This window comes from Conger conger, chromosome 4 (assembly GCF_963514075.1).
Source record: "Conger conger chromosome 4, fConCon1.1, whole genome shotgun sequence".
Classification (NCBI taxonomy): Eukaryota; Metazoa; Chordata; class Actinopteri; order Anguilliformes; family Congridae; genus Conger; species Conger conger.
The window spans coordinates 18,908,634-18,923,396 of record NC_083763.1 but is presented as its reverse complement, the minus strand read 5'-3'; the positions used below and the strand labels follow the sequence as shown (position 1 = coordinate 18,923,396).

The window sequence follows — 14,763 nt, the reverse complement described above, 5'->3', positions numbered from 1 at the left end:
ACAAACACACAAGCAGGAGCTCTCTGCCTGCAGCCAGCAAGGCCTCTCTCCCTACTGGCACCTTGGGAAAACCGCTCAAACATAATGAACAGAATGGACCACTCTCCCAAGGGCCATGTGCACACACATCGACACACACACAGACACAGACAGGCGCAGACAGGCACACACACACCTCACCTCACCTCAACCACAGAATTAGTAACTCTCCACAAATACACAGCACGCAGGGAGGATTACAATATTTACATTTGCGCACAAACATACAGGTGTGTGGATGGACACACATGCTGGACAGGACCTCTCCCTGCAAAGGTAGGTTTCCTGTCATAGCCATGCACAGGTAGGGTTCCTGCCATAGCCATGCACAGGTAGGTTTCCTGCCACAGAGACCTCTCCCTGCACAGGTAGGGTTCCTGCCACAGTGCACAGCCATGCACAGGTGTCACAGTATGCAGTCCCGGCACGTAACAGACTGCCAAACAGCTCTTAAGCGCACCCTTAGTCTCTGTGCATGCGCTCCCCCCCCCAGCATTTCAGCCTCCCACACTCGCCATCACATCAATTAATGATGATCTTCTCCTGCTCTTAGGCGTCAGTCATCCAGCGTAAGTGGCAGACATGGCAGGCCGGCTCCCACGCAGCGCTGGAAACAGCGGCGCTTCCACGTCGAGTGGACGACGAGACCGCGGAGCGCTAATGCACCGCGTACCCCCCCCCCCTCTTCCTCCACCATCGCGATTAGATCACCACAGAAACGCAAGCTCTGTACTTCCACACCGTTCTCACGACAGCTGCTTCCAAACGGCTGAAACCCAACCCCAGCGGACACCGGCTTAAAATATACTGCACCAGGCCATGGGGGGCAGAGGTGGGTGTGGGTGTGGGCACAAGGGGTTCTCCACCTTTTTTATTTCCCCACTTAGGACGTATTGCTTTATTCAGAGAGGTATAAATCTGAGAGGGTAACGGGTAGAGGGACCACAGCTGAGAAGGTGGCATGGCGTGGGACCAAACCCCCGACCGTGTGTTAATGGGGCCGCACGCTTCGCCATTACACCGCCTTGTTTAACCCGTCCACCCACCTCGCATTACAGCTGAAGGCGATGAGAAGGGGGCTGGGTGTGGTGTGGCGGTATGGCGGTATCACAGCTGAGCGGTCGGTGGCTTAGCGGGCTGTGACGGCCCTGCTGTATGTGGGGTCTGATAAGGGAAGAGGGGCGAGGCCATGCCACACATCAGTGCTCCTTCCAGAACACACAACCCCCCTCCTCACATCTTCACGGCCGTTCCACCCGACACCGTGAAAGCTGAAAAAAGGGGACCCAGCCACTGGTGGCTGTATCAATTACTTAATTACCTAAAAAGGACCAATGCAAATGACCAGTTCCACACCATTGCAGATATTTTTGTGTAGGGAAAACTATGAGGTCTTGCAAATTAACAACACACAACCCTTTCTATCCCTAGGGCAGTAATGCCAGCATTAACAGAATTATTAAATACAGACAGAAACAGTTGACAAGCCAGCCAGTGGCAGTGGACAGAAACTAAAACACTCGCTTGAAAGAGCAGATCAGGGATCATCTCAAAGCTAATGGCTGGAGGTGCAGGAAATAATCTACATTTCACTTAGTGAGACATGGAAAAAGAGAAAAAAAACTTTCCAGTCGACGATGATCCCCATCGATATATTTCTACCGAAATACATGATATAAAGAGCGTATGCTGCAAGATTCTACGCCCAGAAGTCCAACCAAACGGTAGCGTTTATATTTTCAAGCAGAATCAAGCAGATAAGACAGGACTCAGCTCCTGCCACACATTGGGAGAGCTCCATGATGGATGGCCCACCTCTGTTGATTTGCATTCACTTAGTCATCCAGGAGCAATCAGCAGATGATGTCGTTCTAGCACCGAGGCACTGAAAATGTGCTGTTTTAAAAGCCCATTAAATGTGTGGTAAGGGGCCAAACAGGCGTTTTCATTTTAGAGTGACTCACATTGAAGTACTGAATAATTTTACACTGCACTGCCTTACACGGCCAAATATCAGAACACTCTTTCTTCCTTTTTTTAAAGCTATGCAAACATTTACATTTCTTGATTCAGGAAGGCAAACCACTTCTAGTCACTAATACTGAACATAAAAAATACTAAATTCAAACGTAACCGTATTATCACGGCTTCCAGTCAGTAGGGTTTTTTTCCAGCGAACACTAAATGGACCATTACGACTAAGAAAGCTACAAAAGTCCAGCTGGTGAAAAACAGTAAACACACACTCCATTACTGGACGCTACTGGCTGGTGAATAACAGATCAATCGGGCGGTAATTGATGTGCTGAACAAAAAGTTGCTTTTAGGCGTCATGACCTCAGTGAGCCTAACCGGCTGCCCACCCGCCCGTATCATCAAATGACCATATTCCCAGGACAGAACTGAGAAGAGGAATGGAGGTTGGGGGGGTAAAATCAATCACCAGCATTGTTCATATCTCCCAGTTATGAGCTGCGGGGTTAAGATCTTCCACTCTCCACAGCCCGGACGAAACAAAGCCAAACGGCTGTTGCGAGATCACAGAAGCAGCTTGGTCAAACTGTGACAGGATCTTTTATTTCAATTTGACAAACCCGATCGCGGCCCTTAACGTTCCGTTTGGCGTTGGGCTACAAAGCAAGGGGAGAGAGGGCTCCCCATTGAGCCTGGAAGGGCTTTCCAATGCCCCGGTGTCTTCATTATTGGACACGGCGGTCAAACAAACCCCCTATTGTTCTCTCGCATTCCCATGCCGGCCACTTCCATTGTCCGGTCCCGGCAGGCTGAACTGGCGCACATACCTTTGGAATTCCATTCGGGAGTCCCCACTGGAAGCCGGAGGCTCCCCCGGGCGGAAAAACTCGCAGGGTGGAAAGCGGCGAACGCAGACTCCGAAACGGACGCGTCTGTGCGTCAGAACGCCGATTCTTCGCCTCGGTATCCGAGCGCTAATTTGCTTAGCGCGGCTCTACTGGAGAGCAAACTCCGCGCAGGGGATAGAGGATAAATATTCCTCATTACCTAAGGAGACTCAGAGCCAGCAGAAACCGTGCTCTTATTAATTGGTGGGCCCAGACCAGGCGAGGCCCGCGGGGCCGTGGATTTCATTTCGTTCAAGGTGCGAGACATAAAGCAGCATTAGCGAGGACTGATTAAAGCGTTTCTGGTGTTTAATGGCCCCCCTCGATATCAACGCTTTGGTTAATTGCGTTCTTTAAAATACGATGGCTGCTGATCCCCAAGGTGCCTTTACAGCAGTTGCTCTGGGTGCTGGTCACCTCTGCTGCTCCTGTGCAACCCTGATTCTCTTTCTGCCCCAGAAATGTTATTCTGTCAGGCTGCCCTGGATACTGTGCTAGACAGATCTTTACACGGACCGTGCCTGTAAGTTGCACAGAGCCTGTGGGACAGATGGACAGCAGACTCTACCTTGCACGGTTTATTTCTATATTCTTTAGATTATCGTCTGGGTTCCAAGACACCAGGAGGAGAAGCGGGGGAGGAAGGAATGGAGGGGAAGTGTGTACAGCTGGTCTGTAATGGTGGAGTAGTTAGTGGTGTGGGGTGGGGAGGGAGTCCAGTAAGGCTCCTGGTGCCGATTGGGGTCAAGGGGGGCATACTCCTCTTGAACGACCCTTCATTTCAACCAACCAGACGGCAATGCGCTTGACATGGAAGAGACCTCAGCTCTAATACACAAACAGATAAAAAGCTTGGAATTCAATTTGCAGGCACCAGTCTGCTACATACTCATCTGCCAGTTCACATAGTGTGACAGATTCACACACATAACAGTGGTTTTGTTCTACTTTTCAACTGCAGGCTTAGAGGCTTAAGCACAATGGTCTGTCAGCTTAGCCTGTGACTGAAGGAGCGACTCGGTCATGTCCAAGCCCTGACCCTGTCGGCAGGCGGAGCAAATTTAAATCTCCCAGCTGCCCCTCCTTACAGAGGAAGAGCGGCAGACACTGCGCAGATCAAAGGAATTCACCGGAACAAGTATCAATGACCGTTCGGTTGGAGGTGTGCCCGTTGCCAGTCAGACTGTGGGGTTTCTCGCCCGAAATGGCCCTGTGGCGTGCAACCGCGGTGAAAAGTCCCCTGCGCACGTAGCTACCGGCCATGACACCAGAGCCTCCCGTCAGAAGGCGACAAGCCAGGAGGGTTAGGACATGAGCTCATGGGTCCATATTCAACACCGCGCACGACTAATTACGGCTCGGAGGAATCCCTGCCACGTCGCCGGGGCGCAGGGAGCCCGGGCTCCGGAGCTGTGAAAAGACCTCAGCATTACGGCAGAGTAAGCGGCGGCCCAACACCGCCGATTAGTCCCGGGTTTAGCGCTGCGGTCTTTCCAAAGCTGGGCTAAGCGTCCTCTAATCGGCAGCCCGGCTCCGCGCTCGCTTGCGAGGGAGCGAACAGACGCACGCTGCCCTCGGGGTGAAGAAGAACAGCAGATACATTCAGAAATGGCGGAGGACATGAAAAATGGATGACTGCACTAAAGCTGCTATTTCAGAGCCTGGTAACAAATATCTCGCGTCTAACAATCCCAGACATCAAAGTCAAACATTTTGTGACTGCCTGAATTTCAACTGACTGACTAAATGACAGCGACAGTCTAACAATTTAGGTATAAAAGGCTTCCTATAAACCAGTTTCAGCACATCCAGCTTTGAGTATCTTTGAAGGGCTCCGTTTAAATTGAATTTGACACAAATGTTTCAGAACCCCATTTCCGAAGAAAGAAAATAATTTCAGTGACATTAAGTTGGCAACAACCGTCTCAAAATTCTACAAATCTGAGAAAAATGGATATGTAATGAAAAAGGAGAATAGAGCTTAGAGCTTTGTTTGATGTATGAAAATCACAGAGAAAGAATATCAAGCACAGCCAAAGTTCACAACTCCATTCATCATCCCAACAAAACTACAAAGATTTGCTCAAGCTTACTCAACACAGTCGTGTGCTCTGCTGTAAAAAAACATGGTCCACTTGATAACACATTTTCCATTAAGATCCCATTTGCTATTGAAAACAATTAACCTTGCTGGTGCCTATAACATCAAGGGCTTTAACAATTAAAATGGTTTTCTGACTAATCTTTTAAAAGGTGCTGCATTTCAGGACTTTAACTCAAACTAAATGTATTCAAAGGCTAAGCTCCTATCACAGAAAAGCCATTTTTAGCTTGCCACTCTACATGCTGCATAAATTATTGAAGGTTACCTGTTCCTTTGTTTCGGTCCACATAACAGTACTTCAGTTCATATTCTCTCAAAATGTCATGGACCTCCTGTCAGAGAAAAGAAAGGTTTGGTTTAAGTGCATATCTTTACGACTGTTTGATACAAAGTGTGATACTTCATCCAAACACCTTCAAATATCAAACTCCAAAAGCAGTTTCAATCCCCATTTTCACAAGAACACAGCATAAATTCATATTGTAATCTAACATTTCATAAAATTCATAATTCTTTCCCATTTCAACGCATGACAGCTAAGAATCCTGTGCAGTGTGTAACTAATTTCATGGGCAAGCAATGCAATCCCAGGAGTGAGGAAAGGAAAGTGCTCATATTAAAATCAATTACAGTTTCTTTGCACCTTTCAAGTAAGGACACTCACAATCCTTCCCGGTAAAATGCCCCATCCCATAAGTACAATATGAAAGCAGGTGGGGGAAAAAAGATGAGGTGTAATACAAGCTATAAACCAGAAAGACAAAAAGGGCAATTCCATGATAACAGTCGTTACAACTGACAGATATATGTGTGATAAAGTTCTATATGGCTACGTAATAGAGATGATATAGGCTTCTATATCCATCAGGAGCAAATAACCCTGTCAGTCTCTTATGTACTAGCTCTGTTGGACTTTACCAAGCAGATACGCTGCATTTGTAATGTCGGTTACCATGGAATTGCCCAAAAGGATAAAACGTACAATATAAGAAATAGCATCTTCGGGAGAACAAAACAGGAAAGTTCGCTTTTCAGATGTGCCAAACATCATCTATATTCTGAACTTCAACGTGCCTCTCTACGATTTCTGACATCCACGCTAATAATCTCAATCTGGTTGTGAACTTGCCCCATCATGAAAAAGCATATCTCCAGGCATGAGGATCTTAGTGAAAGGGGGTGAGCCTTTATCTTGTGTGCGATATCGACAGCATGTTTCGCGCAGAGCGCCCCCGACTCTGAACCAGGCCTGACGCAGAGTCAGGGAGAGCAAAGGAGCTGCCATTCACAGTGGCATGGCACATTAGCGGAGCAGGGTGAAAATGCATTTTAACCTCCGGGGCACTTTTACAGTTACTCTCAAACATGGAGGGGAGGGCAGCGGGGAGTGCTGCTGCATATTAATCACTGATCCCAGCTCTCCTTCCTCCAGCAGAGCCACCTACAGAAGAGTAGTCTACCGCTGAGGGAGAAACCCCTGCTCTCCTGGTCCCGCGCCTGCTCCAAAAGATCAGCCCGGAATCGTCTTTATTCAAAGTCAGATCAAAGCGCAATCCTATGGAACACAAAGGCAAACAAAAATAAATCCCTTCTGGCGATTCCACGGCTCCACGGATCTTTTTCTAGCCCAAGATATTTATTGGATTCTCGTTTGCGTCTACAGGAGAGCAGAACCCGGAGTGCTTCTGAGAGCCCGGCCCAGCCTTTTCCAGCCGAAAATAAAAGGCACCCGTATAGGCTTTCTGTCTTGTGTGCATATTCTGCAAGCTGACACGAAGCAAATGCAAAGCCCCTGTTCTGAACCACACACACACACACACACGCACGCACACGCACACGCACACACGCACAACCTCCCAGAAGCCAGATCATTTAGTGTGCAGTCACTGTTCAATCCGGGAAGTGGTGATATTTGAGCAAAGTGGCATGATCTCAGTGCAGCTGACAGCCACGGAGCACTTAGTGCAGCACCTCAAACTGTGTTGGTACAGACCCCTGACAAACAGCACCCAACCGAGAGGAACAGCTATGGTGTCATCTGTTGTTACTGGAACCACAGTGAGTCTCTATTCCTTTAAGAGAATCTGCAACCCCTTCCACATTTGATTACTCAAACAATGTAGGGAGGAGAGCTGTCTGTCTCAATCTGGGATAAAGGAGAGATATTCAATAGAGAGGATTTTCAACGCTGTCCCTAATGCAGTTTCTTCCAGGGAGAATAATGGCTCTCAAATTAGTAGAAAACTCGGCCTAGGAACTCTGACACTGGCATATGGATTAAGACATCACAGCATTTTTCTATAGCTTTAAACACAAACGGCATGAAATTTCAATCGGCCTTAGAAATTATTTCAGTGGCGAACATCTGGGAAAAAAGGAGCCCAGGCAAGGAAATGTTGCTTAATTGTCTTTACTAATGCATCTGTTACATTCATCCATTAGGCATCGAGAGTCTAGTGGTTAAGTTACTTGAGTAGGAGCCGGGAAGGTTGGTGGTTCAAGTCCCAGTGTGGCCACAATAATATCCATGCAGCTGTGGGTCCTTGAGCAAGGCCGTTAACCCCACATTACTCCAGAGGGGATTGGCCCCTGCCTAGTCTAGTCAACTGTAAGTCACTTTGAATAAAAGCAGCAGCTACATTGGATGTAATTAAAAAGGCAGGGTTTCCAGCGAATCTGAAGCCTTTTGCTTCAGCAAAAGGCTTCGCTTCAGCAAAAGGCTTCGCTTCAGTGAAAGTCTTTGCTTCAGTGAAAGTGAAAGGCTTTGCTTCAGTGAAAGTGAAAGGCTTCACTTCAACGAAAGGCTTTGCTTCAGTGAACGTGAAGGTCTTCACTTGCACTTTTTCCAGTGCTGCCCAAAGTCATGCAGCACCTGCTGGTGTATTTCACCCTGAGGGCACAGGTGGGTGTGGTAGCAGTGGTCGAGGTGCCCTTGGGGGCCCTACGCGGCCTGTCCCCGGGTCACCCGGAAGGAGGACCCGCCGGAGCGTGACGGGGTTCAGCATGCGCCGCAACCCCCCGCGACCACGCGAGGAAGGGCTGACCCGACCGTGCCCGGCCCAGGGACCAGAGAGCAGCTCCCCGGACTCAAACAAGCTCATTACCCTCGCCCACTGTGGATGCGACAGTACAACAAGGGGCAGACATGAAGCAGCATCTCCTGCAACAGCCCGCTTGTGCAGAGGAAGTAGAGCAGTTTCACATACGGAAACAGGGTAGGGGTAAACAGAGTCTCAGAACAGACAGGACAATAATAGATCATTGAAGTGCACTGAGAACTGAGCGCTTGCATCTGACGCAGATCTCTTCCCCGCTAGCTCAGCTGTAGGACCCATGCCCTTGCTCAGCACTCACCACAGTAAAATATCTTCAAATATCACCGCGCCAGCAAACGCCCTCACAAACAGCTGCTGGTAATGTGCAGATCCTATTGCTGACCGTTTGACAGTTTACATACAGGATGGATCCATAGAGTACCGGACCAACCCCTCTAATTGTTCCACCGCAGCAGGCCAAGAAGATCAGCCTAATGCATATTTATGCGCAGTCTTGCTATGTTTATAGGCAATGGGGCTTAGAAACTATGGGCTGGTTCCCCCCGAGCGAGTACTTTGGAAACACAGAAAAACAAAAATACAGCCACACAAAAATAAAGGCACAGAATTATAATGCAAAAATAAAAACATGCTCTTCCATTTTTTTTTTTCTTGATGGTAACCAGCCCTGCCAGTCTAATCCCTGAAGGCTACACCTCGGTTTTTCCATCAACATCAGACCTGGGGGTAATTTGCACATAAAAATAACAATATGAAATACACCAATAAACAGGCAGAATTTGAGTGCAGGGCACCAGACGGGGCCGTGCTGTTAGAGAGAGACAGATTCAAGAACATCTGCTGTTGACACACGGCAGTGACTGTGTCCTGGGAGCAGGCAGGGGGGTGGGCACGCATTCTGACTCCTGCCGGGGCGGACAGAGCGAAATACGCCGCGGTAGCCCGCGTGTGCGTGCGGCCCTCCTCGTTTTGTCCCACCTGCAGGGCAGAACACCTGCTGCTGAAGGGCCTGAATAATTGAACAGCTCAAACGACGGTCGACGTCTTCGGCAGGAAGCTCTGCCTGGCCGTCCTCTGACAGAGCATCCATCACCCATCTTATTATCATCCGGCTGTCGAATCGAACGGCGCCTCCATCCCCAACTGACGCACAGCGAGAGAGGGCCGTTTGGAACGCAGGGCTAAGGGTCTGTGGAATGACAACTTTCAGGTGTGGAAACACAGGCTGTAACGCTGGCGGAGGTGTTGTTGAAATGCATAGAGCTACAACCCTGCTGCAGGAGGGAGGTCTGGGGGCATGCTCCCCAGAAAAAAAATGTCAAAGATCAGCTGTGAAATTATCATTTGGTGAATTTGAAGGAGAAGATACTTCAGACTACTGACCGATAGGCCTATATACCAGTGACACCATGAAATTCCCATTTTTATTAGCCTACAGTGTACATGTATTTATTTTCTTATCATCTTGGTATATTATTGGGGAAGGGTTATAGAGAGGGTGTTAAACATCTGTGTCAAGCTTCTATACCATTCTTTGTTTCAGACAAAAAGCAATCTTAAAATAGCAGACATTTTAGAGATTTGGCTATCTCCTATTTCCAGAATGACAATAAGCCACATGAAAACCACATATCTATCCACCATCAAAAGACCTTTGTTTTTGTATCACAATATCCTGCACTGACATTCTGCTGTGAAATAATAGCACACGCACACAGGTTCACCTGGCTGAATGGGAATCTGTCATTCACCCTTAAACTATACTGTACACATATGCTCCACTAGCAAATGCCTTTGCCCGAGACTTCATAGCCTGGAGCAATCTCACAATACGGGTTAGGTCCTAGAGGGGAAACGCAATTATTCATGCACCCAACACTTGGTGACATTTCAAACTATACGTAATGACATTTGAACATGCACATATTGAAACAAATGACTTCGAAATGAACTGGCCTAATCGAGCAAAGTGAAGGAAATCCCAATAAACGAGCATCCACCTATGCATGGAATATAATCGGCTTCAAGAGTCTCAAAACGATGCTTCATACAATAAGGTGCGTATATCTACACATTTGAATTAATTATGATGCATATGATGCCCCGGAAAGGCTTCCGATTCCCTAAGCAGCTTGTTCACCCACAGCAGGCGCTAACAAGTGTTTGTACTTATATTTAATTAGGTGTCTGTCTATCTAGCTAACTACCTTCGGAGTTCGACACACGCAGCTTAAATATTAAAACGTACGTCGGTAACAGGGTTTCCTCTAGCAAGTATCGGATAGGGTTTCGCCTACTAGGCTAGTACGATAACGCTGCATCATTTACAATTTCAGTTGTACTCATCGCCGACACCCTGTTGTGTCACTAAATTAATGGAGGTCATTCAAGTTACGCCGTGGCAAATAGGTGAGTGAAACAGTGAAAACATAAGTTTGGGACACGAAAGAATATAAGCGAATCCACACACCATGATAAAAGTACTGGCCGTACAATTTCCTGAACAGTGATCCATTGTACAGGTTACCTCGCTATTAGTTAATATTTCGGACATATTGATCAGATTAGGCTACAATGTGGGAATTATTAACTACGTCCCAAGGCCAGCTAACGCGGCTACAGCGGTTGAGATACTTTTCTTTTTTTTTTTATCAGATGAGCATATTGTAACAACAGAACAGTTCATTTAACGGCACCGAATGGCCCGTGGGAGTAATTCTTTATCTTTCTAGGAATTGTGTGCGCCCACCAACATTGTGGTTGCTTTCTTTTATGCGCATTCCTGATGTCCGTAATGGCTTGGCTTGCTTGCAAACAAGTGTAGCAAGGCTTCCAATACCAAGACATACCCGGTTCGTCCATATAATTCTGTAACACATTCGCCCGCTACCTATATATTTTTGCGTGATCGCAAACTGCAAAAAAGTGTGTCAAAGTAGTGCTAAACATATGCTTATCATTGTCATTTGCTATAAAAATATAGTTAATAAATATTTGGTGGGAAAAGTTTGACAACAGTATCAAACGGGACGTCGCTACGTTGCACTTAATTAAAAAAATGAATTAATCACGTTAGCTACCTGGTTGGTTATATCTTGTGGCAGGTTCTTAATGAGAATTTTCCTCCTGTTGCTCAGCTCCCTGCGAGTTTTTTCCAGCCTCCTTTCGATTTCTTCGGGCTCTAAATCAGACAAGACTCGAAGACAGGGGCCGTCCGATGTGGTGTCCTCATCCTGTCGGCTCTCGGGGCTGTCAGAATCCGGGAAAGGTGTATTTTCCTGGTTTAGAGCATGTACGCTCGGCGGCTGGATGGAGGAAGCTGCCGCCATTTTGATAAGCTCTGTGGCGAGTGAGTGGAAGCAGTAGGAGGTGGGCGTCTGTATTGCCGTTGCTCCATCGACAGAACAGACGAAAAGGTATTGCTAGCACCACACTATACCGTACACTTGGCGACCCCCACCGTTTGGTATACGAACAGTGGCATAAGAAGTGGAAACAATGTTAAGAAATAAATTAACGCCATCCTGTGGACGTCATACATTTAGGATAAATTAATGTGACCGATGTCTGTTTTCGAAAAGTCCATTAATGCAACCTAAAAGACGCCATCAACCACACATGCAGCTTAAAAGTAATGGAAAAGTTATCCTATGGGCTTGACACTTTGGATGCAGAACACTGCTGCCTGCAAGGATACGGATAATGACACTACGTGAAGTTGCTGAAAGATTTAGCTGCACAAACTTATGGACCTAGTTGAAACTGAAAATAATATTTTAATACTGCTACATATAAATGTGTAATGTAGCCCAGAATTAAGGAAAGGAATGAATGGTAGGGTTTTTCACGAATCTCCCGTGGGTGTGAAGCGACTCGGGCTAAGCAAAATGCCAGCTTCTAAAGCGTTTACATATCCTAGCCTGATTTCTAACGTTCCGCTCTGGAACCGACCTGCAATACTGTGACTGTGGTACAGCCGGGAGAAAAAAAAACTTGAAATAGGCCTACGATCAAGCTGGTAGACCAGTGCACATTGCCTATAAAAATGAGGAACATACAGTCCCCTCCAAATGTATTGGAACAGCAAGGCCAATTATTTTGTTTTTGCAATACACTGAATACATTTGGGGTTGAGATAAAAAGATGAACACAAGACAAGAGTTCAGAATGTCAGCTTTTATTTCCTGGTATTTACACCTAGATTAACTTAAAACATAGCACCTTTGGTATCAGACCACCCAATTTTTAGGTGAGCAAATGTATTGGAACACAGAGTATTTAAGTAAATTAAAGTAAATAACACATATTTGGTAGCATATACCTTGCTTGCAATAACTGCATCTAGCCTGTGACCCATTGACATCACCAAACTATTGCATTCTTCTTTTGTGATGCTTTTCCAGGCTTTTATGGCAACCTCTTTCAGTTGTTGTTTGTTTTGGGTTGTCTTGGCCAGTCTAAAACCTTCCGCTTTTTCTCTGTAATGAAGTGCTTTGTTGTGTTGGCAGTGTGTTTTGGGTCATTGTCTTGCTGCAAGATGAAGTTCCTCCCAGTTAGTCCTGCTGCTACATCATCAATAAAGATTATTGAGCCCACTCCAGAAGCAGCCATGCAAGCCCAAGCCATGACACTTCCTCCGCCATGCTTCACAGAAGAGCTTGCATGTTTTGGATCACGAGCAGGTCCCTTCTTTCCCCACACTTTGGCCTTTCCATCACTTTGGGAGGTTAATCTCGGTCTCATCAGTCCATCAAACTTTGTTCCAGAACTTTTGGGGCTCATCTCTGTACTCTTTTGCAAATTGTAATCTCGCCTTTCGATTCTTACTACTGATGAGCAGTTTACATCTTGTGGTGTAGCCTCTATATTGCTGCTCTCAAAGTCTTCTTCAAACATTTGATTGAGATACCTTCACCTCTGCCCTGTGGAGATTGTTTTTGATGTCACTGACTGATGTTTTTGGGTTTTTCTTCACAATTTCTGTCTTCAACTGCTGTTGTTCTCCTTGGTCAACCTGTTCGATGTCTGTTGCTCAGTATGCCAGTGGCTTCTTTCTTTTTCAGGACATTCCAAGTTGTTGCACAAGCTATCCCCAATGCTTGTGCAATGGATCTGATCTCCCCCTCTTTTCTACGCTTCAAAATGACTTTCTTTTCTCCCAAAGACTGTGCCTGTAGAGCACCATCCACGTCCTCATTGCGAGCCACGACGTCAGTGGTTTGAATCCGACCATCTGACATTTGTCGCATGTCTTCCCCTCTCTCACTCCAATTGTTCCTGTCTCTCTGCTGACTCTCTGTTACTATCCAATAACGCTGAAAAAGCACACACAAAAAAAAAATCTTTAACTTCTCTAACACAAATTCAGTTTTCACAGGCAAATTCCAAGGCTAAAACCAAGAGTAGACATTCAGTACTATTTATTGTTTAAGCAATCAATCTAACAGGACATATCTGGGCAACAACACAACGACACACCTGTCCAATGTTCCAATATGTTTTTGCTCACCTGAAAATTGGGTGGTCTGGTGACATGTTGTTTAACAAATTTAGATAAAAATACCAGGAAATGAAGGCTGAAATTCATCTGATATATCATCTCAAGTACATCTTTTGACCTCAAACTTTATTGTCTCCAATGTATAGCAAAAACAAAGGAATTGACCTTGCTGTGCTGTTCCAATTTGGAGGGGACTGTATATGATTTGTGCATCTACAGTAGATTGTCAAGGCATTCAGAGCAGGAAATTAGGAAAAACTAGAAACAGAATATACAGATTTCTTATTTGGATATAGTTTCGTATCAACATGTTTGTTTTTATTTGGGTTAGTCATGAAAAGGCAGTTATTCAGCAATGATCAATTTTTTAAAATGGCATTAAGTATAATATTTCACAGATGGGGTGGGGTGAGGGGGTACTTTGGATCATGGGTTCTTCCTTTCTCCACACTTTTGATTTTCTATTGCTTTGGTAAAGGTTTATTTTGATCTCATGTGTCTATGAAAACTGGCTACTTCAGAACACTTCTGGCTCATTCTAATCTGGCCTTTCAATTCTTGCTGATGAGAGGTTCGCATCTTGCAGTGTAGGCTAGCCTATGTCACTGACTAGGATTTATCTTCACTGGTTGACCCGTATGGTATTTACTTAATATATACCCAGTTTCTGTGCCATCCTTCTTAATTAATTCTTCTGTCCTCTCCACAGATTAGTTGTTTTTCAGCCAGAGTTAGTCCTCTGGTCTTCCTGATGGTGTGCCTCTGACTCCAAATGCAATCTCTACGGATGGAAATAAAGGCTAAACTTAAGATATTCACTGCTGTTTTATGTACATGATGGTAAAAGAATGGTAAATGTCTGCATTTATGTAGCGCCTTTATCCAAAGCACTGTACAATTGATGCTTCTCAATCACCCTTTCACACACACACTCACACACCAACAGCAATTGGCTGCCATGCAAGGCACCAACCAGCTCATCAGGAGCAATTGGGGGTGAGGTGTCTTGCTCTGGGACACTTTGACACGCTCAGGGCGGGGTCGAACCAGCAACCCTCCGACTGTGCTTACCTCCTGAGCCAGTGTCACCCTCGTGCATGTACATATGTTTATATGCAACATATGGATGTAAAAACATATGGATTGTCTGTTTTTGCTGGGCCAGTAGGGACCAGGCAACAATCAGTTCTCTATCATCGAGTG

The 14,763-nt window shown here is 46.1% G+C and overlaps 1 protein-coding gene and 1 long non-coding RNA gene across 3 annotated transcripts in view; one reads left to right on the top strand and one right to left on the bottom strand.

The window, feature by feature from the left end:
- The window catches only part of raver2 (ribonucleoprotein, PTB-binding 2), a 45,757-nt gene extending 34,242 nt beyond the window's left edge, over window positions 1–11,515 (bottom strand). For both annotated transcript variants that reach the window (XM_061238729.1, XM_061238730.1), the window contains exons 1-2: window positions 11,141–11,515; window positions 5,270–5,336 (exon numbers count right to left, since the gene is read on the bottom strand). In XM_061238729.1, coding sequence (XP_061094713.1) covers window positions 5,270–5,336; window positions 11,141–11,389 — 316 coding nt within the window. In that variant the 5' untranslated portion in view covers window positions 11,390–11,515. The remainder of the gene's footprint in view (window positions 1–5,269; window positions 5,337–11,140) is intronic.
- LOC133126470 (uncharacterized) lies at window positions 10,203–14,375 on the top strand. Its single transcript, XR_009708539.1, has 3 exons — window positions 10,203–10,469; window positions 11,198–11,476; window positions 14,270–14,375. It is a non-coding gene; the product is annotated as an uncharacterized LOC133126470 (long non-coding RNA).
- The last annotated feature ends 388 nt before the right edge of the window (window positions 14,376–14,763 follow it).